Genomic DNA, 26096 nt, shown 5'->3' with positions numbered 1-26096 from the left:
ATTGGATGTGCTTCGGGAAATGGTGGGCGTGGAAGGGGTGTTAGTTGCCTTCCAATCACTTTCGACTATTAAAAAGGGCATAAGCCCTTCCAATATCCAATTGAATGAGCCCTTTTCGAAGTTTCTACAACGACTTCTTCGATACGAAGTGCCCTGCTCTAAAGGAAAAAAAATACATTGTTTTTATATACCCTCTGGGCATAGCTTAAATCCCTTGCCCCGAGGTCTGTGGGGGAGTGTCCTCCTCAAAAACATATTTTCTATCTGGAAATGAACTACGCTGAACAAATTGGCTATCTCAAAATTTTGATTAGATGTGTTTGGCGGAATGATGCGCGTGAGGGGGGGCTCCAATTACTTTCGACTATGAAAAAGGGCAATAGCCCTTTAAATTTCCAATTCAATGAGCCTTTTTTGAAGTTTCTACCACAACACCTTCTGTAAAAACCTTATATGCCCCCAGGGCATAACTTACAACCCTTGCCCTGAAGGCTGTGGGGGTTTCAAAATTTTGATTGGAAATGGTGGTTCCAATTGGTGGTTTGATTGGAAATTTTGATTGGAAAAATCAAAATTTTTCAGGAAATGGTGGGCTTGGAAGGGGTGTTAGTTGCCTTACAATTCCTTTCGACTATTGAAAAGGCCACAAGCCACTTCAATTTCCAATTGAATGAGCCCTTTTCGAAGTTTCTACAACAACTTCTTCGATATGAAGTGCCCTGCTCTAGAGGAAAAAAAATAGATAAATGAAACATTGTGCTAACATAACTTAAAACTTAAAACCCTTGCATAACTTAAAATTCTTGCCCCGATGGTTGTGGGGGAGTGTCCTCCTCAAAAACATATTTTAACGTGTTTAAACGCGAGAGGCGTTTGTCCTCTCGAAATATTCGCTTTGTTTCTTCAGTATTTTCATTTGGCCTATAAAAACCCCATTTTTGCTCGATTTTTCTTGTTCTTTAGTGTGATAGTCAGGCCTAATGAACTGGTTTAAGAAATTATTTATATATATATATATATATATATATATATATATATATATATATATATATATATATATATATATATATATGATATATATATATATGATATATATATATATATATATATATATATATATATACCTATCTATTTATGATATATAGTATATCACTATATATATATATATATATATATATGATATATATATACACCCATATATATCACGTATATATATGATATGATATATATATATATACTCATATATCGAATATAATATATACTATGATATATATATATATATATATATCATATATCATATATATATATATATATATATATATATATATCATATCATATACTATGATATATATGATATATATATATATAGTATATATATATCATATCATATATATATACTATATATATAGAAATTAGCCGCGTAAATTGTATTGATAGTATTTGATAGAATCTACTTTTATTTAATTTGGTTCAGAACCGTACGAAATTTTCTTCTTGTTTGTCCCCTAAGCTCCTTGATTGGAGGCTGGGATATGCTTATATATGCCAACTATATTCTTCGGAAGGAAAGCAAAAAAAAACACACATATGGGATGCTTTGTTTCATGAGCAGCTTTTACATGTGTTTTTATTGTTGTGTGCTGCAAAATTAATTATAGTATGGAGCACTGAGTGTATGGAGCACTCGTCCACTGATTCAGACTTTTTTTTTGCGTTTCGCACAAATATAGCTCGCTTTTTCAGAGCTTATTTGAAACCAGATTAGTCCTATATACGAGTAATACGAAACAGACGAATAAAAGTGTGCTTTATTATATAATGGAAAGAAAAATGAAAACAATTAAGTTTGTTGTAAAACAATTTCGTTTTAAAATCAGTATGCTATTCTCTAGAGTTCTTTCACTTCTCCTTCTAAGCGTTTACGGATTTTCTCGTGTAAAATCATCGATACTTGTGGATAAAATAAAAAGCTAAAAAGAAAAAAAAAACGAGGGGGAATTACTATTGATTGATAAAAACAAACATATGAGTTTCTTGTGAAAAATACTACCCCGAAACGTGGGAATGAGTTTCAAGAACAGTTAGGATAAAGATAATCTTGATCAGAAGTGGGTTTGCAGATGTGGTTTAATGGTACATGACCGCTGTATTAATAGTTCTTCCAATTTTTTCTTTTTTTTTAATTGCAACAGAATAAAAGAAACAAGAAAATAAATAAACACAACTTATTAATTCGCTGAATAATTTTCCATTCCAAAATCATAATTGGCAATCATTCCATAAAATATTTTTCATTTCTGTTAAATAGTTTTAAGAGAATCAAGAATCGCCAGAAGTACCATTGCTTTAGAAAAATTCCTTTTAGAATAATCTAAAAACGTTTTTAGCAAATTCAAACAATATAAGAACAAATAAATATGGTTAACCACGGAATAAAAAATACTTAAAAGTAAATGCTTTTAACTTAGCTGCTTTTATTTTTTCCGCATAGACCACTTCTTTCCATCTTCTGGTTTTCAAATTTAGTGATGTAGAAGATACACATTCGAAAAAAGTACTGTACAAAACACTCGCGAGGAAATAGGTCACACGAAATTGGGATTAACAGTTGGGACGCTCTTTCCCATGCTCGCCGTACGAGTCCCTCGTTCCAGCAGTGCGTCATTTCAGTCTGGATGATGTACTCTAGTTTTTTGCAATACTCAATCAAGGAGATTGCAGGAACAAAAAGGTTTGAGAATTCTGAATTGGCTTCTTCATAAGCTTTCATCCGCATGAAATCAAACACTGAATCAAAAAGAGAAATACCTGATTCAAATAGCCCAGTTCTACACTTATCACAAGAATGCTTTTCCAGAATCTTTTTCGCAGAATACCCCACTGCGTATGCAAAATTTGATTCCTCTGTTAAGGTGAAAACCTCAACATTCTCATCAAAATCAAACTCGTGAGGCTCATGGATGTCGCTGCTATCACGTCCGGCTTGCACAGTTCTTTTTGCATGAGGGTTAACTGATGAAAAAACTTCGGATAAAAGAGATTGATGGAAAGAAAGTGCTTCACAAGTCCCCGTCGAATTTGAAGAAACCGAAAAGCTTGTAAACGTTGCTTGCTTGTAAAGGCAGGAGAATTGCGACGCAGTAGCCTTATCGTTTAAACCCCCAGAGCGTCGTAGTAAGCCGTAGAAATGCTCTAGACTATCCTGGTTAAGTCGCCTTGTACAAACATATTTAAACCCATGCTTCATCAAATCTTCTGATAGACCGAGGATGGCAGAAACAGTCAGCTGCCATCCCTCTATGCAATAGATCGTTTTCCCAACATCTTTCCCCACACTATTAACAAATTTTAAATCGCCTAAAAATGAACTGGCCGACCTCAAAAATTGGAATGATGCGCTTTCCCTACAAATTGGGCGTCTATACATTTTTTTCTAAAAATCCAAGAGAATTAACGCAGTCGAACAGCTTATCAAAGAAATTTACAACCTTTGCTGTTCCTGCGGCCTTCGGATGTAACAAACCTTTACTCACGTAAAAATTGATCCCAGCATACACTGAGTGGCTGAAAACATGAGTAGAGACTTTAACCATCATTTTGTCGAGATTTGTTGGAAATATATTACGATTTTGAAGTTTTGGCGCTGTCCTAAATCGATGACGTTTATCCACCTTGAAAAAACACACAATGTATCTCCAAGACGCCTGTCACTGCTTACTTAAAATGATGTCATACTTTAAGAGATTGTTTCGGACACTTTTAAACAAGTGAGGGGGATCGTAAATGAAATACACTTTTCCACCATTTTTAAGAAAAAAAGGAATTTTTTTCGTGACGCCGATATCCTTTTTTAATCCTCGGTAGTTTCCACCCTGGTCTGGAATTACTGCCTTTACGATCATCCTTACCTCTTTACACCTATCTATCGCCTCAAAAATAACATTTCTTAGTTTCTCACCTTTGAGGCCTGAAACACTATAAAAATACGCAAGTGGTTGTTTCCAGTGTGTTTTTAGTCCCTGCAACATGACCACTGTAGCGTATCTGAAGGGTCCTAACGGACCAAGTCCTTCTACCCTATCACGGCTACGATCATACTGCAGTCCAGGTTTTAGAGACATATCGTCAACGGCGATGGTGCAAAATATTTCTGTTTCATCCATTCCTGCAGTTTTTAGCTTCAGCATATCAAAAACACTTTCGTTAAAACCTTCTACCACTTCAACACTCGAAAGGCACCTCTGTAGAGTACACACCGATGGAAGATAAAAAATTTTCTCACGGAGCAACTTTTTGTACCCGTTCGGAGAAAGGAAACAAAACACCAGACCCGTTGTTTTTTCTTCCTCAGTAAATCGTCTTTTTATCATGGCTCTTCAAATTTGGCACTTAAATATATAAAGCGCGATTCCGGATAGATGACTCTCAACAAAATATAACGCTTCTTGTTCGGATTCAAAACCTGTCTTCGCATTTTTTTATTGTACTTTTGAGCGCGATAAGTGACCTTTTATATCGTTTTATTTTCTTCTCTTGGTGCTTTACTGTCCGACTTAATTCCAGCTTTCGTGGGGTATATTTCCTCCCGTTGGTTGACTGATTTGAATTGGTTGATGTTGGAGATGAAAATATTGCATGGTCGGTCATATCAATTTTTGTATCTCTTGCATTTCTGGGCGTGCTTAATGTTGGTCCGTTTATTTTGCGACTAGTTTTTGGCGTACCTATTTCAGCTTGGGACGAGGCTTGGGATTCGGGAGCTGATCTACCTAAAAAAAAGGAAAGAAAACTGGGTTGAGCAAAGAGAAATGTACAAACACTTATCGATATATCCTCTTTACTTTCCATTTCAAGTCCCCTATCGAAACTTTTAACACACGAAAACTAACAAAGCCATAGGCAATATTAATTAACAAAGCATTACTGACTCACAAAATATCAGAATAAATCACAGTGCCTCAGAGACATTATATTTTATACCTGTCTCACTTTCTGCACTATTTCCTATCTCCTATCCTATGCTCCTATCAAGCGCAGAGAACGCAGAGCTACTTATTAAAATATAGAACAAATGCAGGATAAGCAAAGATATTTACGTTAATATATATATATATATATATATATATATATATATATATATATATATATATATATATATATATATATATATATATATATATATATATATATATATATATATATATATATATATATATATATATATATATATATATATATATATATATATATATATATATATATATATATATATATATATATATATATAAAGAGATGGATGGATATTGTAGGATCGCTGCAATACTAATGCGGCTAAAAACTGAAATCTAAAACTAAGACTGTTAGAAGGGACTTAGATCTAAATTAGTGAGTGAATAGTCAGAGAAAACACCTAACACTAGGGTATTTCTGTAAGCAAATTGGGAAAGGTAACACTTTTGGGTACATGAACAAGACAAAAAGGAATACTCTATGAAACCAGGGGATAAATTATGGGGGAGGGGTACAAATATAACAACAATTTACGGGCCTTAATCTTACCATGTTCGTTGTCAGAACCGATAGCAGCTGCAAGTTTAGATGTCAAGAACCGAACACGAGATAACACTTAGGGGGTCAAGATTGGCAAGAGCTTTATTAGATCAGTGGTCATGCTCACCCAGTCTTCCAATTCAAATACAGCATCACCTTGAAAATAAAAATGAAATATTGGAATATCATCCTGAGTATTGACAAATTTGCATTCAAGGTTAAGGCTCAGCCAGCGTCCTGCTTAAAAAATTACAATTGGTCATTACTAATTATCGTAAACCAGTGACGGAGAAACAAAACGAGGGAAAGGTCGAAAGCTGTTCTCTTCATTGTGCGAAGCAAAGTCGCGCGCGAATTTGTTCACTATTCTTTCAACAATGAGTATACAATATAGGCAAAAATGTCAATAATCTTAAAAACTATAGCTATAACTATTAACTTACTTTCTTTGCTAGGAAGCTTCAATTACTCCTTTGATCAAACAGTTCGTGGTAACGGACTGTAAGTAAGGAGCGACCCGGCTCAATGGTAACCGAAACTCTAGAAAACGGTATTTTGATACAAATAGATCCATCAAAAGAATTAGATTTAAATGTTGATGTCAAATATACATGTTTCATCAAGTTTAATATAAGTTTTTCAACTGCAACAGCAGCAACATCAAAACTTAAAATGAACAGAAAATATTACATATATGATTTGGTTCACCCCCTAGTCAATTTTTTAGTACTTTCATTAGAGCTATTTATTCTAATTAACGGTCTTTGTGATTAAGTGGTCATTTTTAAAGAATTGGAAAAAAATTCGAACTTAAGCTTAAAGAGCAAGGTATTGACTATTGGGCGAACCCCCTAATATACGTATTAAAAATATATGAATATAGAACGTCGTTAAGTAAGTTAGTTCGTAAGTTGGGTATATTTACTACTAATAAAAACGTTCGTAAATAAAATTAAACAAGTTTTAAAAAATCCATTTAACCAAATAAAAGTAAAATTAATAAAAGTAAAAATATTCAAATTTTGTTTTAGTTATTCATGTACAGTGAGCCAAAATCAAAACCTGCATTAATTCAAAAACTTTCAAAAATTAAATAAAAAAAAACAAGTTTTTTAACTGAAAGTAAGGAACGACGTTAAAACTTAAACGAACAGAAATTATTCCTTATATGAAAGGGGCTGTCCCCTCCTTAACGCCTCGCTCTTTACGCTAAAGTTTGACTTTCTCACAGCTCTATTTTTTTAAGCAACAAAAAACTTTAGCGTATAGAGCGAGGCGTTGAGGAGAGGACAGCCCCTTTCATATAAGGAATAATTTCTGTTCGTTTTAAGTTTTAAGGTCGTTCCTTACTTTCAGTTAAAAAAAACTTGTTTTTTTTACTTAATGCATATAGAATCCAGGGACTTTCCCTCCATCAAATCACAGTAAAAAAACAATGGAAAAATCATGAGCGGTTATATTCAAAATAGCTTTTTTTTGTTTCTAAGTGTTAATTATGTCTTTTTCATAAAGTATAGGGAGAAAGAGGAAATAACTGGCTGTAAATGAGCATGAGCAATAACGAGCACTATTAGATTTATTAACTAATTTACTAAACAAGAGTTACCACTAAGATTAACAAGTTCAACGGAATTCAGGTTGTGTGAGCTGCTACCGATGTCAGTGAAGGCCATGTCACCTGTAACAGTGGAAAAAACTTATTGTTATTGCTGTGACATATCTACTCTAATCTACTTCTATAAAAAAGGAAGAAAAGAAAAATCAATATACGAAGAGGAGAGAAGAGAAGAGAGGAGAGAGGGAGGGGTGGTGAGGGGTGTAGAAGTTATATTGCATAAAAGCTCGACTGAATATGCAGGTAGGCGCAGTGCAGCATTGAGCCGTGCTCTAAATCCTCAGATAGGCTGAACTATTCGGATAAATAAAGAACTACGAGTATGTTAGCAACAGAAAACTATATATAAACGTAAGGTCCGGATTCAACGTCAAAGATGCAAACGCACATTTCCTTTGCAAGATGCATTGAACACAAATAACCATTCTACGTTAGGTAGGAATTCTTATGATTAAATTGGATTCTACAGAATGCTACGTCAGTGACGCTTTTTCACAAAAAATAAGGAGGGAGAGGAAAAAACAAGCTGTTAATGAGCAAAAGTGGTACTTTTTCATTTACTAAGTTAACTAATTAAGCACTTACCACTAACATTCACAACTTCAACCGAAATCGGGTTGTAGCCTACTGGTTGCTATTGATGTCGGTAAAGGCAATGTCACCAGTGCAGGGAGTCACCAACTGAAATAAATACCTTGTCCTCAAGAAGTGGGATAATAGTTGGTGCATAATAATGTTGCCTGAACCTTCCAAACCTGGCTTGTTAAACCAGCTACAAACATTTATTTGATTAGGTCGCGAATCTATTTAGCGAATCTCAAGCAATGGCTTATCCTTGGCGTGCAGTCCTTACAAAAGAAGAGGGAGGGTTGTACTTTTTCACCCTCCCAAAGCTACCATCTCGTAATAGCTGATGCCTCAAAGGTTAAAAATTAAGCAGATGAAACCGAGAGCCTTTTTTTTCGTAGGAAAACAAATGGATTACTTTCTCCATGGATCGCATTTCCCCGACTTTCTCACCCAACTACACCGCTGATAGCTAATGAACAGACATAAAGTCTTTGACCTTCATCGACTAAAATAAACGGAATTGCGTTTGGCTTCAAGACTTTGTTTAGCTTAGTAATATCTGCTGCCGTAAAATGCTCTTCCTTGAAATGCCTCGTGCATATTGAAGAGTCTTTTTGCCCCTTTCGGATTTTCCAGCAAATCCTCACGTTTCACAGCTCTGAGCCATTCTTCCCGTCTGTAAAAAAGAAAAAAAATAACAAGTAGTCAGATTTGGTTTGTTTTTGCCAGTTCAGTCCTATCCAAAAGTAATGCCCCGCTTCATATCGGACATAAGAATTAGAGCTACATTGAAGAGAATCCAATTTCGCCCACCAAGAGCCAATATCATCGCTGTTAAAAAAAGCCAATAATTCAGAAGATACAGAATTCAAATTTTTGTCTTTTTTTTTGAGACTATCAATAAGAAAAATCATAAACCGGCAGAATTCCGGAAGCAAAGTTCAAAATGAATGCTCCTTCTTATGAGTAAATGGAAACAATAAAGAAAAAAAATATAGTGTCTAAGACGAAACTTGGATTTCGAGAGGCTTGAAACGTGCTAGTCTTTTCTGTATAACTGTTTTTTGCGCTTTGAAGCTTCGAAATATTGGAGTTTACCATTAAAAGCTGCAACTTCCGATAAATTGACCATAAGTTTGGGGGTAAGTAGCCAAAGTATTTGAAATTGAGCTATAATACAGCTGTGACTTTCCGGTCATTTATCGTCTTTATAATTAGTGTAAATTGTAAAATCTTTCACTTAATCTTTTTTGTTTGCTCACTATTTCTCACTGAGTAGGCTACAACCTTGAATTAACCCAACAAAACGTTTATAACTACGGCCCATTTCCGGATTTCTCATTAGCCTATAACCTATAGCCTAGACTAGGTCAGCATTTGCTAATTTTCGGCTCACTCGGGGTTCGGTTCTTTGCCCTGGGGCCCTATCCCGAATCCCTCCGTCTCCTCGAAAAGTTTGTTTTATAGAATCTAGGGGATGAAAGGAATCCCGCCATTCTGGAATTTTCTAAATTTATATTTTGATAGCCTACAACATTAAATTCTAAGTATATCATGGTATGTTCATTTCTTAGCTATCTCATTATGGTACTAGAATAGAACTTTTCTGAAGTTTGAAAAAAAAACATTTCATAGCCTACCTGTTAATTGGCACAGCAAGTAATTTGACTCCTTTTTCATTTGCATTTTTTCGATTAATATCGCACCCTTCGAAAAAGCATCGAACGCCCATTCTGGTTGCTAGCCAGCAGCTTAATAATAATCAGTTTTTTAAGCACAATACTTTTTCTATATCCATATCGCAAGATTTACTCTTTAATTTCAACCTGCTAATATTCGATAATTTCCTGGTCACTCATCGCATGAATCACGCTCTAGCATAATTTATTGGCTTGGAGTGATTAAGTAGTACAGCATATTGCGTCTAGAGGCGCTGAGGTACGCGGGGTCACTTTTGGAAAGTTTTGTCAGTACTTTGTATGTGTTTATACTTTGCTAAATACTAAATGCTAATATTAATGTTGGGCGAAATTTCGATTTTTCGATATATTGATATATCGACTTTCGATTTTCACTTTCGATAATCGATATATCGATATTTCGGAACCGTTTTTGGCCGCGACACACTCTTGTTTTTGCCAAATTTAAATAATGAAAATCTTAGTTAAAGATTATTTTGCATTATTTTTTTATAAAAACTTTGAATGATACAGGATTGAACAATGAAAAAAACAACTTCGATTATATGAAAGAATATCACGAAAACCCAGACGTGAAACTACTTGGGCTCAAGAAAAAAACATGGCTATATTTGGCTATTCAAAAACAGCAACATGTCAATGTTTTTCTCAGAGAGTCGGTTTCACTGCTCGGTGATCAACTGACCGACCTTGGAAAAAACTCTCTCAGAAGGGACACTGGTGGCGGGCACAGACATAAATTTCATGGCAACCTCGTACAGATATTTCTGAGAGCCCATGTTGCGAAAATTCCACCACTTGAGTGGATCCATTTTTCTTGGAACTAAAGATTCCCTGTTAAAAAGCTGCAGAGCCATGGTAGAATCGGCTGCTGTCGAACCGCGTCCTGAGTTGAATACCAGAACTTCGTCATGTGAGCCCCACAAACTGTCATGAGTCTGTCGATGCTGTGTCGCGGGGTTTGTGACGGTACTTGTACCTGCTGCTACGGATTCAGCAGATAGTAAGGCCAAATCCATCTCTCTTGCTATTTTGCCCTCAACCGAGAAAAGATCGTCAGGGGAGATATACATTTTCTTGAAACGCGGATCAAGGTATGTGGCAATCGTCACGGGTGTGACCTGACCGAGGCTTATAAGCCTAGCTTGCATTTTCTCCATCAAAGCCTTGCGGAGGTCCTCGACGACATTTGAAAATCCACCACAATCTACCTGAACAAGGTGGCGTCTCAAAATCTTGGATAAAGGCAGGACTTTTGAGATGGAGGGATAGCTTTCAGAAAAGAGCTCGATTGTGACCTCGTCAAAAGGTGTAAGTACCGCGATCATGTTTGAAATAACATCCCACTCACTTTCAGTGAGTAGGAGATCTACTTTACCGAGAAGCGCCAGCGAACTTGTTACTGGCTCTTTCAGGTCTTGTAGACTACGCAACACTAGTGAGGAGCGAATTCCATCTAGTGGTCACATCAGGTTTCAGTTTTTTGGTGCAAACATTGTCAATAGTGATCTGAACCTGGCGCAACTTGTCGGCAGCTACACCAATACGTCTGAAAAAGCTGACTATGTTCCTAGCTTTTTGGACAAGAGGTGACAAGTCAGCAGTATCATCAATAGCACCCCTCACAATCAAATTCAGAGTAAGTGCGAAGCACGAAACATGTCTCCAGCCTTTACCTACAACAGATGCAGCATCCTTTACAGCCCGTACCACATTTGCTCCATTATCGGTAACTACAGCTACAACCTTTTCCTTAATCCCCCATTCAGTGGTAATTTTCAGAAGATGAGCTGTGATAGGATCAGCAGTATGCCTTTCTTCAATTTTCGCAGTAGTAAGCACGTTGCTGCAGAGGCAGCCTTTCTCATCAATGTAATGAACAGTGACAGCCATGAAACCCTCAGTTGCCCGGGAGGTCCATATATCTGTGGTAAGGGAAACCTGTCCTACTGTTTTTTAGCGCCTCCTGCAGTTTCAATTTCTCTACAGAATAGATTTCAGGGAGAAGATCTCTTGTCACTTTAGCTCGGGATGGTAAAGTATGATCGGGGTCAAGACCGTGCCCCAGATCAATACACCCATGATTTGAAACTACAGAGAGGGGTTGCATATCTTTTGCAATGAATTTCACAACCAGTTTGTTCATTTATACAGTTTTAGGGTGCTTTGCACTGTACTTGGTCTGTTACAACGAGTCAATTCTCGGCTGCTTTGCACTTGGTGCTCCTGAGTCAGTCTGGTCACTTCTATCACGGGTAACTTGGATAGGGTTACTAGCTTGACTCAAAGGTCTGGTTGAGTTTTGGCTATGTGATGGGACAATTTGACTTGAATAATGTTAATCATCAGATGAGTACGAATCAGAATCAGGGTTAACACTGGCACCCCCGGCCAATGTACTTCCTTTTATGCTTTGGTATTGTTTTTTTGTGGTTTGTCTTGAGATGAGTATTAAGGTTGGTGGTATTTCCAGAGGTAGCAACACTTTTTTTTGCATATTTTGCATAGTGCAGACTTAGCCGATACTTTTGTAAAATATTCCCACAAAGGACTTGGCATTTTTCAAAAACTGGTAAAGACCTGGACCTGCAATATATTAAACATTCAGAGGCAAATAGAATCCAATGGAACTGATTTTGTTAAATAAAGTGGTAGTACCAACCAGCAAATACTGGACCAGATGTGGGGATTCGATTTGGCATATAGGGTTGGATTTTGCTATGTACTCTAGATCAATAAGCAAAAGAAAATGATGAAAAATTACAGTATATCATCAGCTAAATTTCTAAATATCAATTATTTGGCAAAATATCATATTTTGCCAATCTGTTTTACAGAAATGTTATCTACTAGTCCAATAGCCATGTAGCAAGACAATACTCTGACATTAATGAGATTTCAAAGTCAAGACAGTGTTACCGCCTAGCGTCTAGGGGGTAGAGTCTAGGCTAGACGAGTTGTCGGAAACGCATCTGCCTAAAGAATAATCAAATCAACCGAGCACAACCTGGAGAGGCTGGGACACTATTTAATTACCAAAGAAAAAAATCATCAGACTCATTCTTCCTGACTGAGCATAGAAGCAGCATAAAAACAGGACACACAAACAGGGAACATTACAGAACCCTTTAGTGCACTTCTACATTTTTGAAAGACGCCCTCTGACTTACCCATTACATACTTCATACCAGCTCTATCACAGGGACCTATGCAACCTCGGACTGTTCGGACAAGAAACTAGTGCCGTGGTAATAGAAGTGTCAATCTAACCTTCAAACTATAATTTAAGCCTCCTGACCCTGTGTGGCAAAGGGAGGTTGTTAATTTCAGTTGAAGAGCTAAAATTATGGTCTAAAAGCTTGATTGATACTTTTTATCACCAACGTACGAGGCTATACCAGTCTGAGGTTGCATATTTACCTAGCATAGGTTCCCTGTACCTGACTTAAACCCTGATTTTTACGAGGTGGGCTGAGAAATTCTACTTCTACACTTACCCAGCTGGGAATCAATAAAAGTATTTTGGGTTATGGGGCTATAAGCCCCATAACCATCATTTGTCACACCATCATTGTAAAAATGATGTTTTTACTAACAAAAAGGGCTGAAGGGTGAGTGTACAGGGCTGCAAATTTTTTTGTCAATGCATATGTCCCTTCAATATTCAAAAATGTGTTCTTTTTAGACAAATTATGTCCTTAGTTTGTCTGTAATATTTCCGTAATATATCCATCTTGAAATCTCAAAAACTAGTTTTCTTACGACTTGTATACCTCTTTCAAAGTGGTCAGTTAACATCGAATATAATGAAAACGAAAAAGATTCATTTAATCATCCATAAAAAATAAACAAGTGTGAAAGCACAAAAGTCGTAGAAACATGTAAACAGTAAAAAACTAATTGTCGGAGTTTAAGGTTCATCTTCGTACGGGAGTTCCGCTTGACAAGTATAGTCGGCATGAGGGTCAGCAATCAGCCTTTTCACTTCTTTTGGTAGCTTTTTGTAAATCAGAGTATTTCTTGCGCATGTCATAAGGTAAAATCCAGGAGTCAAGCGACGTTGCAGAGCGCTAGGTAAGCTGGGTTGCCCTTCAATCGGGGGGTGACATCCCTCATAATTCAATAATTGCTTCTGTGGCAAATTGCATCTTGAGCCCTTAAAGGGGCCCTAAAGGTATTGCATTTTTTTAACTACACAAAGAAGTTATCAACAGTAGTTAAGTTACTGAAAAGGTGTTAAAAACATATCAATAATTTATAAATAAGTTATTCAAGAGTAATATATTCCAAAAAATAACAATCAAACCTCATTTATTGGGCAACACAAATATAAACTGTTTTCCTAATGTTTCAATTTTTAAATTGCCGTAAAAAAATGTAGCACTTATTTTTGAATTTTGTAACTTTGCTGTAAAAATTTCAGGTAATATTTTTGCACATTAGGGTGGGGGGGGGTGGTAAATTTCATGGTAAGTTTGCAGTGGAGCTCATAATCCACTGGAATGAAAGTGAAAACATCATTTGATACTTTTTATGCTCTTTAATAATTCATATAAAAAACCTTCAGGGTCCCTACAAGGGCTCAATATGCAATTTACAGAAAAAGGGATTATTGGATTAGGAAAGAACATAAAAAAGGCATCAAATGATGTATTTACTTTCATCCTAGCTAAATTATTGTGCCACCTGCAAATTTACCACCAATACCAACAGCCTAAACTTATACATTGTCACCCAAGATTGGGAGCCTGTTTTAAATGTTTAGGAGGAGCGTATTCTGATCAGGATAGCCTACTTGTCAAAGATTATGCATTAGCCAAGCACTGGGAGGTTTTACCCAATATAACCCCTTCACTATAGCCTAGTCTAAGTTAAGTTTGTTTTAGTTTTATAAAATTTTTCTAGAATCGTACAGGGAATTTCACAAAAATGTAAGGGTGACTCATTCAAGCAGGGTGCGTGACTACCTTTATTCCAGCAACACTTTACTTGGCTATAACTCCGCACCAAGTTTTCATATAGCCTAATATGTTATCAACCAGGCAGAATCACGACCCTTCTATGAGACCCTTAATGAAATTATTTAAAAAAACTACGTTCTCTAAAGAGTTAAAGAGGCTGAGTCACAAGTTCGAACCTTAAAACGTACAGGGATTAGGAGGTACGAGTTGGGGCTGCCAGCGAACGTAGAACCCCCCACTTTCGCAACCTTTAAGTCAGAAAAGTCTTTTACACTGAAAGTAAGGAGCGACATTAAAACTTAGAACGAACAGAAATTATTCCGTATACGAAAGGCTATGCCTCCTCAACGCCTCGCTCTTTACGCTAAAGTTTGACTTTCTCACAACTCTTTTTTAAACAATAAAAACTTTAGCGTAAAGAGCGAGGCGTTGAGGAGGGAACAGCCCCTTTCATATAAGTTAATAGTTTATAATAGTTTATAATAGTCATATAAGTTTTAAGTTTCAGCCCGATCGGACAGCGTTAAAGGGGGGCTGTGTTGGGAGGGTCGAAACTTCCGGCCCAGTTTACCCCATGAAGATAAATTCGGAGGAGGATGAAATTTTGCACGTTTCTTAGTTTGAGCTTGGACTACAATATGCGATCACCTCCGTCTCGCTTCGACCTCTAGGTACCGGAAATCGCTTAACATTGTAGTGGGTCGCCTCTCTAAGGAGGCACAAGTGTGCCTCTAATGAAATTCAACTTGTAAATATGACAAGAAAACTTGTTAACTGAGACTAATAACACATATTTGGAGGATATTGCACTTCCAGCATAAAAATGAACTTACCAACACAGACATCTTATGATTTTTTGAAAACTGCGGTAAATTCTAAATAAAACTAGATAAAATCGCACATTCCTCTGTTAGTTAACAAAATTTACAATCATTCCATTAAAAAACATACAAACTGTGGAATGATAAGGAATGACAATGTCATTGTTGTTTATTTCAACGTTTCTGGACCATTCATTAGCTCCGTCTTATGAGTCATTGGATTTCATAGGTTATTCTTCTTCTTCTGGAAGATTTGGAAAACTTTTTTCTCTGTGGGACCTTTTCTGTTGGTCGTTCACGAGTAAATGGCGAGAAAAGCTGAAAATACTGGAAAATTCCGAAATATCGTTTTCGATATCGATATTTACGTTTCGATATTTGATATCGATATTTCTTCCGATATATAGATATATCGATATCGTTATCGAATATCGCCCAACACTAGTAAAAATCAGGGCAGTAATACCATTTATAGGTGAAAGAATTTTGAAGGCATTTTCAGAGATTTTGCTTTAGGGAAGAGCAAGCAACCCCGGGAAATAAATACAGAGCTTAAAAAATAAGTAGATATAAGTCTTAGCACTCATTTGGTGATGAATGACATTTTTTTATGAAAGTAATTTGTTTTACGTAATAATTTTGGAAAATGTGTCCAATTTATGTCCCAAATGTCTAAAATGTGTCCATTTTTTGCCCTGTTTTGTCATTATGTCCAGGCACATAGAAATATATATATATATATATATATATATATATATATATATATATATATATATATATATATATATATATATATATATATATATATATATATATATATATATATATATATATATATATATATATATATATATATATATATATATATATATATATATATATATATATATATATATATATATATATATATATATATATATATATATATATATATAAATATATATATATATATATATATATATATATAGACACAGTCTTTGTGTGTGTGAGTCTTTGTGCGTCTGTGTGTCTGTGTTTGTCTCTATTTGTCTATATGTGTCTGTGTGTGTTTGTGTGTGTCTGTTTGTGTCTGAGTGTCTAGGTTTGTCTCTGTGTCTGTGTGTGTTAGTGTGTCTGTTTGTGTCTGTTTGTTTCTTTGTGTCTGTGTGTCTCTGTGTCTGTGTGTCTGTGTGTGTCTGTGTGTCTGCATGCCTGTTTGTGTCTGTGTGTCTTTGTTTATGTCTCTGTGTCTGTCTGTGTGTGTGTCTTTGTGTGTCTGTGTGTGTTCATGTGTCTGTGTGTGTCTGTTTGTTTGTTTTTGTCTATGCTTCTGTTTGTGTCTGTGTGTCTATGTGTCTGTATGTCTGTGTGTGTCTTCGTGTGTCTGTGCGTCTGTGTGTGTCTGAATTTGTCTGTGTCTCTGTGTATGTTTGTGTGTGTCTTTGTCTCTGTGTGTTTGTGTTTGAGTGTGTCTGTTTGTGTATGTGTATGTCTGTGTTTTTACATATATAATTGTAGCCTATATGAATGCATTATTGATATATTTTTTATAGTACCTAGAATACATAACACTCCCATACTCGGAAGATGTGCGAAAGATAACGTTTCCATCCCTTATCAAAGCGAAAAAGGAACTAACTGATGATCAAAAAGGCGCCATTGATGACTTGATCGTGAGCATGGATCTAACTAATAGTGACGGGTAATTATAAAAATTCTTTGTTGTTCGTTTCACTTTTTAAGGAATAGCTATTTTAGGAAGTTGGAAGTTTTTTAAGATATTAAATATTTACCCTTTCCTATTTGCCATCTTCTGGGCTTGGATTGATCCATATACTTCTAATTTATACTAGCCTAAGCAAGCTTAAAGAACTTTTAATAGTCATAGCTCTGAAGCTCAAGCTTAGGATCGAACCGAGAAGTAGAAAGGATTCATAGCACTCAAGAATAAAACAGAGTATAAATGAATTCGCCTCTCATATCTATGGGAGTCAAAATTTTAATTAGTCAGAATGTCCATCTTTTTTTCTCAGTCTGAATATCATTTAATAATCTGTGGTTACCAATTACTCGATTCTTTCAATTGTCTACGTAAGCTGAATTCCGAATAACATCAAAAACGATTTGGTCGAAAGCGATATTGTCATTGAGACCATTTTAGCCTGGATTCTACCAAGTACAATTGGACACAGGACTTTGCTTACGACTGAAGTGTGATGCCTGTCCAGATATCATAAAACAGTTTTTCTTTCCTTCTTAAAAAGTTTAACAATTGTATATTCACTCGATTTCGAAGCAACAGCCTCGTTCTCCCATACTTTACTCAATAATTTTAATGTTTTATCTAATTAGGCCAGTGTTCTTATTTTTCATTTCAGCTGCTCTCGAGCTGCTCCAATATGACTGGCGGCTTTTCCATTTTGAGTGAATTTATTGCTGAATCAGCTTCTTCAAGCAGGATTGGATCCAAAAAGATGTCTTTGGTACACGGATACTATTGTCTTTTAGAATAGTACATTATCCAATTCGGGCATTCGAGGGCTTTTTCGTAAGCATGGATACGGTTTTATTGTCGCAATGACGGTGTGCTTTTTCTACCTTGGCTACGACATTCTCATCATTTACCCTTTTATTATTTATTGCATACATTTTTACTTGTTTGTTAACACTTCTGTATTGTTTGTTTAACTATCACAGCACTGCCTATCAACAGTCTGATTGAAGTGGATTCATCGCTTACCCTTTCTTCCTTCTTCCATTTTTTATAGCGATGACTTCAACAGCTTCATTATTAATACACTCTTAAAGTGATCTCTAGGTTGAATGTACACTCCCATGACTGTAATCCTCGAAACTCAAAGTGGCGAACCCGTTTCCTAGCACTAGATTATAAATTAGTCGTACATGCATATGGGATAGCTTCTGGGCTTCGCTTAATTTGGAGCTTTATTCACAGCCATATGCTTTATTCATGCAGCAACAAGCGACATTTTCTAAGACTGGTGAAGAAATATCTTATGACATGCTAAGCATTTTGTTTATTAGGGTTTCCCTTTTCGTTGTTGTAAAATTTAGTTTGAAAATGGCTGTGTATTTTCGTTGGCAATATTTTCAGCGCTAAAGTATGCCACCAGGTATGTGCGCTGTTTTATGACATTTATTTATTTATGTGTTATAAATAAAAATATTCTACTCTACTCTACAAATAGCTACAGTTAACTGATGGGCCAAGAAACAATGAGTTACCTTGTTATGCTTGCTGACGAGTGTTTGGTTGATCTGGTTCGGTGAACCTTATTAGTGACAACGCTTAACAACTACTGGGAAGTTTTCAAATGAGAGTTAGTCGGTTTATTTGTGGGTGAACACACAGCTATAAACCTCTGTTTTGCCTGGGTAGTCACTAAATGCGCTTGAAAGGTGCAACAATTGACTGGTTCGCAGTCTAGAAAGTATTTCTTTACTGCCCCGCTTAAAGCCAGTGCTACACCAGCCAATTGTGAAGGTCTTTTTTCAGAATATAACACATGATAATTCTCCTAGTCGAGGGAGTCAAACTGAAGTATTTGTCTCTCAGATAGTGTAGCCGCATCTATCTGGTACTTTTTAGGGTTTTCATCACATTAATTGACCAACCCTATTGAAGTTCTGTGTTTACTGACCTAAATTCCAAAATGCAATGTGGAAAGAATCTTTTGTAGTCAAAAATCAAGCACGGAGACGTTCCAAATTTGGTACCTCAAGATCAGTAAAATTTTTGTGGCCATTTGTTGCTAGTTTTGTAGTAAATATATTCTTTTACGGTGAAAGGTTATTGTTCCATCAACCAACCTCACAACTTAGCAGACTCGGGACATTCGGTTGTCACCCAAGAGAGCCAATAGGTAACCTCGGTCTCCTCTCGACCAAAAATCAGATTGGAATGCCAAATTTCCACCTTGCAACCACCCTCATTTTCTCTATGTTTATGAAAGTTAAGTTTGGAAAAAAACGCATCCCTGATCCTTCTTATGGCAAAAAAAAAAATTAAATTTCATCTTAGGTAGGAGCTTGAACCCTCTACAGTCAGGATCTCTGATTAACTGAATCTGATAATGGTATTTGCCTTAAGATTATTTGATTATTAGGGGGTGGTTCCCCCATTTTCAAAAATCAGCCAAGTTTTCTAGTTCTTGTAGGCTTTGATGTACAACAGGAAACTTAATGAATCTTATATATTTGGAATAAGCATAAAGAGCCAATTCTTTTGATATATTTATTGGTATCAAAATTCCTCTTTTAGAGCTTTGATCAGCCGTGCTGCTCCTTATTAACAGTTTGTTACCATGAACTCTTTGATGAAAATCCGGTCAGTTTTTGGTTGTCTGCAATTCTGATTAAATTGAAGGCAGAAAATACACATCTGTGCTAATTTTAATTCTTTCTTTTTTTTGATGAGACATTGTTATATTTGTTTTATATAATTAGAATTTGTTTTGAAAAGAAAGAAAAAAAATACATGTGGATTAACTGTTGTCAAGAGACTCTTTGTAGAGTAAGTCAAAAGATTAACTTTAGTAGTAACAGAAAACAGCTGTTTCTTTGTTGGCGAGAGGATTTCTAACTACTTAAAAACAGTTTTAAAAACAAACATTTAGTTTGAATTTTTTTTTTTTTTAGATAGAGATTTTCTTATTAAGTAGGGATATGCAAAAATCTTTTAGGTAATGCATGCAAAATAATTATCTCAGCCTCTTTGCGTAGATTTATCCTCTGCAAGAATGAAAATATTTGTTAATAAAAAATATCAATTAGGTAGATATTACCTTCTCAGAAACATCGTCATTTAAGGCTATGTTAAATATCTTAATAAGACAAAACCGTTTTATAATAGAATAGTTTGAACGATATAAAGTGTTGGATAATCATTGGCATAGTAATAATCATGTATTATTTATTTTTTTCTTTAGACCAGGACACTTCGTATCGAAGGAGTTGTCGTAAAAACTTTGAAAAGGGCTCATTCGATTGGAAATTGAAGTGGCTTGTGCCCTTTTTAATAGTCGAAAATGATTGGGAGGCAACTAACACCCTTTCCATGTCCACCATTTCCCCAAGCACATCCAATCAAATTTCGAGATAGCTATTTTGTTCAGCGTAGTGGATTTCCACATAGAAATTATGTTTTTGAGGAGGACACTTCCCCACAGTCCTCAGGGCAAGGGTTGTAATGTATGCCCTAGGGGCATATAAGGTTTTTATAGAAATCTGTCGCAGAAACTTTAAAAAGGCTCATTCGATTGAAAATTCAAAGGGTTGGTGCCCTTTGTAATAGTTGAAAGTAATTGGAGGGCAACTAACCCCCCTCTCACGCCCATCTTTTCCCCAAACACATCCAATGAAAATTTTGAGATAGCCATTTTGTTCAACGTAATTGATAGTTCTAGAAATTAGGTCTATGAGGATGACAACCCCCCACAGCCCTCAGGGCAAGGATTTTAAGTTATGCCCTGGAGCATACAAGGTTTTTAAAGAAAGTTTCTTCGTAGAAACTTCAAAAAGGGCTCATTTGATTGGAAATTGAAATGGCTAGTGCATTTTTTAATAGTCGAAAGTTATTGTAAGGCAACTAACATCCCTTCCACGCCCACCGTTTATCCAAACACATCCAATCAAAATTTTGAGATGGCCCTTTTGTTCAAAGTAGTTGAAAGGTCCGGAAATTATATCTTTGAGGATGACACTCCCCCCACATCCCTCAGGGTAAGGGTTGTAAATTATGCCTTGGGGCCATATAAGGTTTTTATTGAAACCTTTGTCGTAGAAACTTGAAAAAGGACTCATTCGATTGGATATTCAAAGGGCTAGTACTCTTTTTAATAGTCAGAAAAGATTTGAGGGCAGCTACCACCCCCCACGCCTATCTTTTCCCGAAACACATCCAATAAAAATTATTAGACATCCATTTTGTTCAACTTAGTTAAAAGTTTTAGAAATTAGGTCTTTGAGGATGATAACCCCTTCAGAGCCCTCAGGGTAAGGGTTGTAAGTCATGTCTTGGGTCCTTATAAGGTCTATGTTAATAGTGATACCGAAGAAACTTAAAAAAAAGCTCAGTCGACTGGAAATTAGAAGGGTTTGTGCCCTTTTTAATAGTCGAAAGTGATTGGAGGATAATTGACACCCCTTTCAAACCCACCATTTCCCACAACACATCCAATTAAAATTTTGAGATTGGCATTTTGTTCAAAGTAGTTAGAAAGTCCAGATATTAGGTTTTTGAGGATGACAATCTCCCCTGAGCTCTCAGAGCAAGGGTTGTAATTTGTGTCCGGGGGACATATAAGCTTTATTTTATAGAAAGCGTTGTCGTAGAAACTTCAAAAAGGAATCATTCAATTGGAAATTGAAACGGCTAGTTTCTTTTTAATAGTCGAAAGTGATTAGAAGGCAGGTAACCCACCCTCACGCCTACCATTTCCCCAAACGCATCCTATCAAAACTTTGGGATAACCATTTTGTTCAACGTAGTTGAAAAGTCCGAAAATTATGGCTTTGAGGATGACAACCCCCTCACAGCCCTCGGGCAAGGGTTGTAAATTATGCCCCGGGGCATGCAAGGTTTTTATAGAAAGCGTTGTCGTAGAAACTTCAAAGAGGGCTCATTCGATTGAAAATTAAAAGTACTTGTGCCGTTTTTAATAGTCGGAAGGGATTGGAGGGCAACAAACCCCCCTTTCACGCCCACCATTTCCCCTAAAACATCCAATCAAAATTTTGATATAGCAATTTTCTTCAACGTAGTTGAAAATTCTGGAAATTAGGTCTTTGAGGATGAACCCCCTCCCCTCCAGCCCTCAGGGCAAGGGTTGTAAGTTATACCCTGGGGGCATGTATGGTTCCTGTTGAAAGCATTGTCGTAGAAACTTCAAAAGGGCTAATTCAATTGGAAATTGAAAGGGCTAGTGCCTTTTTTAATGGATGAATGTGATTTGAGAGCAATTAACGCCCCTCTCACGCCCACCATTTCCCCAAACACATCCAATCAAAATTTTGAGATAGCCATTTTGTTTAACGTAGTTGAAAGTTCTGAAAATTAGGACTTTGAGGATGACAACCCCTTCAGGGCAAAAGTTATAATTTACGCCCTTGGGGCATATAAGGTGTTTATAGAAAGCGTTTTCGTAGAAACTCAAAAAGGGCTCATTCTATTGGAAATGGAAAGGGCTAGTCCCATTTTTAATTGTCGAAAGTGATTGGAAGGCTTGACATTTTTATAGTAGAGATGGATTTAGATACAATGTATGATTATTATTTTTTTTTATTCCAGGGCACTTCGCATTGAAGGAGTTGTAGGAACTTGGAAAAGGGCTCATTCGATAGAAAATAGAAAAAGGGTTAATGCCCTTTTTAATAGTCGAAAGTGATTGGAGGGCAACTAGTCCCCTTCCCAGGCCCACACCAAAAAATATAAATCAATGTGCATTGTCAGTTTAATATACATATACTGATATTTAGTAACCAAAATGTTAATATTATTTGATTTATTAAAGTTCTGAGAATAAAAACATTTATATTTTTTCAGTAAAGTGCAAATTATGTTCTGGCCTTGGGAAGGCATAGGGGTTTTGAGCCCTACTCATGTTAATTTCCGCTCGTTTGAGTTTGACTCTGCTTATTTATTGTATTTTCTGTTTGTTTTGGGTTTCATTTATTTATCGATGCTAATTTGTGGTAGTTTAATGCTTGGTAGATTATTTGATTTTATTTTTGCTCATTTTTGGTTTAATGTTTTTTAATCATTTTTGTGATACTGATAAAACCCATTAGAAATAGGGTCAACCCGAAATGCGCAATCTTCTAAGTATTTGCCCAGGATAGGTTCGACGAGGCATTACGGAAGTTTAATGCTACTGTACCTACAGCACCAACTGAAGTACTAAATTGCCTGAGACCAACACAGCTACCTGCGGTCTGCCTCAATCCCCATCTATATAACTTCTTCGTCCTTGAACCCTCCCAAAAAATTCCCTTTTTTTAAATATTTCCTTATGACTTCTTCCCACCCCAAACGGGCACCACCTTCAATTCGTTATGCCCTAGACTGTTGACCAAGAAGGACAACCTTTGGAAATCTTTCACTCTTCATCAGCGGAGAACGACCACGCCGTCTCAAGCTTTCTCTCATTATAGCCCTAGAAAGTGGGATGGACTGAACTTTTTGTACAGCCTACTGTTTGAAATACGCTCAGTTAGTTTGGTACGCAGAACAATCGATAGCCAATTTTTCTGGAGAAAAATCAAGCAAATCTTCCTCCAGTTCTTGGAGCGTACATACTTCATAACCATACTTTACCACTGCCATCACTCTAGCTGCCAATATTCTCTATCTCGACCTGCTGACTTATGCCACTATTCTTACAAACTTTTTTTCAACTGTGAAAAAACACACTGAGCCTTGGCTATTCTACTTCTAAAATTTTCACTGCACTGCACTTCACTCCACTGTATGTAATAATATTACTTTCTAAGAAACTAAAGCTGTCCACTTGATTGATCTTCTTGTTGCCCAACATCACCTTTTCATCTTCACTTATTCTTAGCCTTTGAGACTTAGTCATCTTAACATTAATTTTCAAACTTATTCTCCTACTCTGAACTTGCAAAACCTTTAATAGTTCTTTCATTTTCTTATCACCTTCATTTAGGATGCTTCAATTCATCAGAATAACCTAAGTCCCAGAGAGTTTTACTTCCCCTTTTGATTCCCTGTCTTTGCTGCTGTTCCATAGGACAGTACATGAAAATGATCCATAGCAATTTGGATACAACGCTATCCTTCTTCACTCCTGATTTGATGCGAAACCAGCCAGTAATCTCATTTCATGTCTTAACCACAGCAATATTATTCTAGTACATAGCACTAATCCCTTAAATCTGTTTGTTTGGTATATCGCTCACGAAAAAGACCTTCACCAAAGCTCTACTATCAGTTGAATTTCACGCTTACTCACAATCTATAAAACTGAGGACTAGTGGTGTTTTATTACTCAAGCGGTTATCAATTATCAAATTATGAGGAAAAATTTTGTTGATACATCCTCATCTTTTCCTAAAAGCTCACTGTTCTTCTCTTAAAACCTTATATACAGCATCTCTATGTCTCACAATTATCGTCAGATGGAATACTTTCATTGTAACAAATATTGTTTACGACTGAAGTTACATCTCTTCAATAGCAATGGGCTCTCCATACTCTTCTATGCTAGTGAGTGCTGTAAAATGAATCAACAGCTTGAAAAGAGAATTCTTGCATTCGAAAACATATACCTAAGGATAATTTTAGATACAAGCTTGCAACAGAGAGTAAGTAATTCTGAAGTTCGAAATAGAACCGGTCAGCCCCTCACTAATGCTGTTCTAAGGAAGAAGAGGTGGACATATTTAGGACATGCAGTCCACATGTAAGAAGGCCGCCTTCCTTGGAGAGCCTACAACTCAGGTGACAGAAGAAGATGGGGTCGACCAAAGAACACTTTGCGGCAAACTTTCGACCGAGATATGAGGATTGCTGAGACTTCGTTAGTACTTGAATGGGAAGATGTCACCGCTGCAGCATCGCTCCAGGACTAGTGGAGAGGCTTTGTCGCCACCCTATAAGACACTAATGGCACCGAAGGAACTAAGGTCTAAGGTAAGGTAATTTAAACCACATATTTGTCGAGAGTACCCTATTTTTAAGATTTTTACGGTTTTACAGGATCTTTTGAGATGGAACAAATTTTATTTTTGTTTTAGGGATTGGTCCATGGTCCAAATATTTAAGGATATAAGTTTTATGCCACTTACAAAATCAAATTTTTTCGCCATGAAATTATTTTTTTCACGTGTCGACTGGTGTCTAAAATGTATCAAAGAGACTCTGAAGCTTACGGTTTTAAGTTTTAAGCTGCCCAGAATGTGCTGAGCTACAGTTTTAGGACAAGGCAAATTTGGTTTTCAATTGTTTCTTTTTTATTACGGTTCCCAAGGTTCAAAGACCTTAGCGTATAAACTTTGTGGTAATAAGAAAAAAATGAGTTTTTTGGGGGCCATTTTTGGGGACTTTCACTCTCAAGCCAATTTTCCCGTACACAGAACGTAAATGGCACATACATCTGTATTTGTAAGTTTCAAAGTGATCTGAAAAAAAAAAATTGGGTAGGCCTACTTTTCAAGCTCTCTAAAAAAATTTTCGCCTTAACGAAAAAGTTTGCAATAAAAGGACGTAGGCGAAAAAAAGTTGTAAAAAATACTCAATAAAACTATATAGGTCTACCTTTATAATCCGTTTAGTCCATTCTATAACAGACTTAAACCTCTACTATATACACATGATAGTCATCATTGTAAATAATTTATTCTGTTTGAATGTGTTTATTCTGTATGTAAATAATTTATCAGTTTATTTTATGTTAAACAGGAGAGAACTGCAGAGAAGCGTTGATATACGTAATCCATACGCCCAAGTTGTTCGTCAAGTATCGGAGCATCTACTATTACACCCGGAAATTTCAATAAAGGAGCCCATGGACAATGCAAAAAAACAAGCCATGAAGCCTTTAAATATATCAGATGATCTTATAGAAAAAACAGCTCCGTCTTTGAAAAAAATCGCTGAAGTTTTCCCTGTAAGAACTTTCAAGAGAATCAGACAGATAAAGGAGTAAGTTTTATTCTGCGTTGCCCATTGAGTACCTTGATTTGACCCAGTTTTTTTGTGAATTTAAAAAAGTTCTCCTACTCCAGCTTTCATGCACCTATCCCTGCAGAGATAAAACAAGGATGCTCATCCTTCTAGATTTTAGAAATTCTATTATCTAAATTCTAAAAGAATAACTTTTGCTCCGAATGATATTAGTCTTTATCAAATTCCTTGTGA

General features: G+C 36.1%; 2 protein-coding genes and 1 long non-coding RNA gene across 3 annotated transcripts in view; 1 reads left to right on the top strand and 2 right to left on the bottom strand.

Annotated features, from left to right (window-relative positions):
* Positions 1-4680: 4680 nt before the first annotated feature.
* Positions 4681-7227, bottom strand: LOC148955612 (uncharacterized). The gene is made up of 3 exons (XR_016143726.1): positions 7157-7227; positions 5560-5706; positions 4681-4769 (listed from the first exon to the last, which is right to left on the bottom strand). It is a non-coding gene; the product is annotated as an uncharacterized LOC148955612 (long non-coding RNA).
* A 2870-nt stretch (positions 7228-10097) lies between these two features.
* On the bottom strand, positions 10098-10763 carry LOC148955611 (zinc finger BED domain-containing protein 4-like). The gene has a single exon (XM_089107805.1). The coding sequence runs from the start codon at positions 10761-10763 to the stop codon at positions 10098-10100; it is 666 nt and encodes a 221-aa protein (XP_088963931.1).
* Positions 10764-11326: 563 nt separating this feature from the next.
* Positions 11327-26096, top strand: part of LOC148955610 (uncharacterized) — a 104112-nt gene continuing 89342 nt past the window's right edge. The window contains exons 1-3 of the mRNA XM_089107799.1: positions 11327-11365; positions 16750-16898; positions 25638-25880. Of these exons, the coding sequence (XP_088963925.1) occupies positions 11327-11365; positions 16750-16898; positions 25638-25880 (431 nt within the window). The remainder of the gene's footprint in view (positions 11366-16749; positions 16899-25637; positions 25881-26096) is intronic.

This window comes from Artemia sp. Qi Xiang Cuo, chromosome 2, assembly GCF_049724085.1.
Source record: "Artemia sp. Qi Xiang Cuo chromosome 2, ASM4972408v1, whole genome shotgun sequence".
In the NCBI taxonomy this organism is placed as follows: domain Eukaryota; kingdom Metazoa; phylum Arthropoda; class Branchiopoda; order Anostraca; family Artemiidae; genus Artemia; species Artemia sp. Qi Xiang Cuo.
This window is presented reverse-complemented; position numbering and strand designations above follow the sequence as displayed.

Bases quoted from the DNA above. Each gene is read 5' to 3' on its own strand.
- LOC148955611 (XM_089107805.1), bottom strand. From the start codon at position 10,763: ATGATCGCGGTACTTACACCTTTTGACGAGGTCACAATCGAGCTCTTT.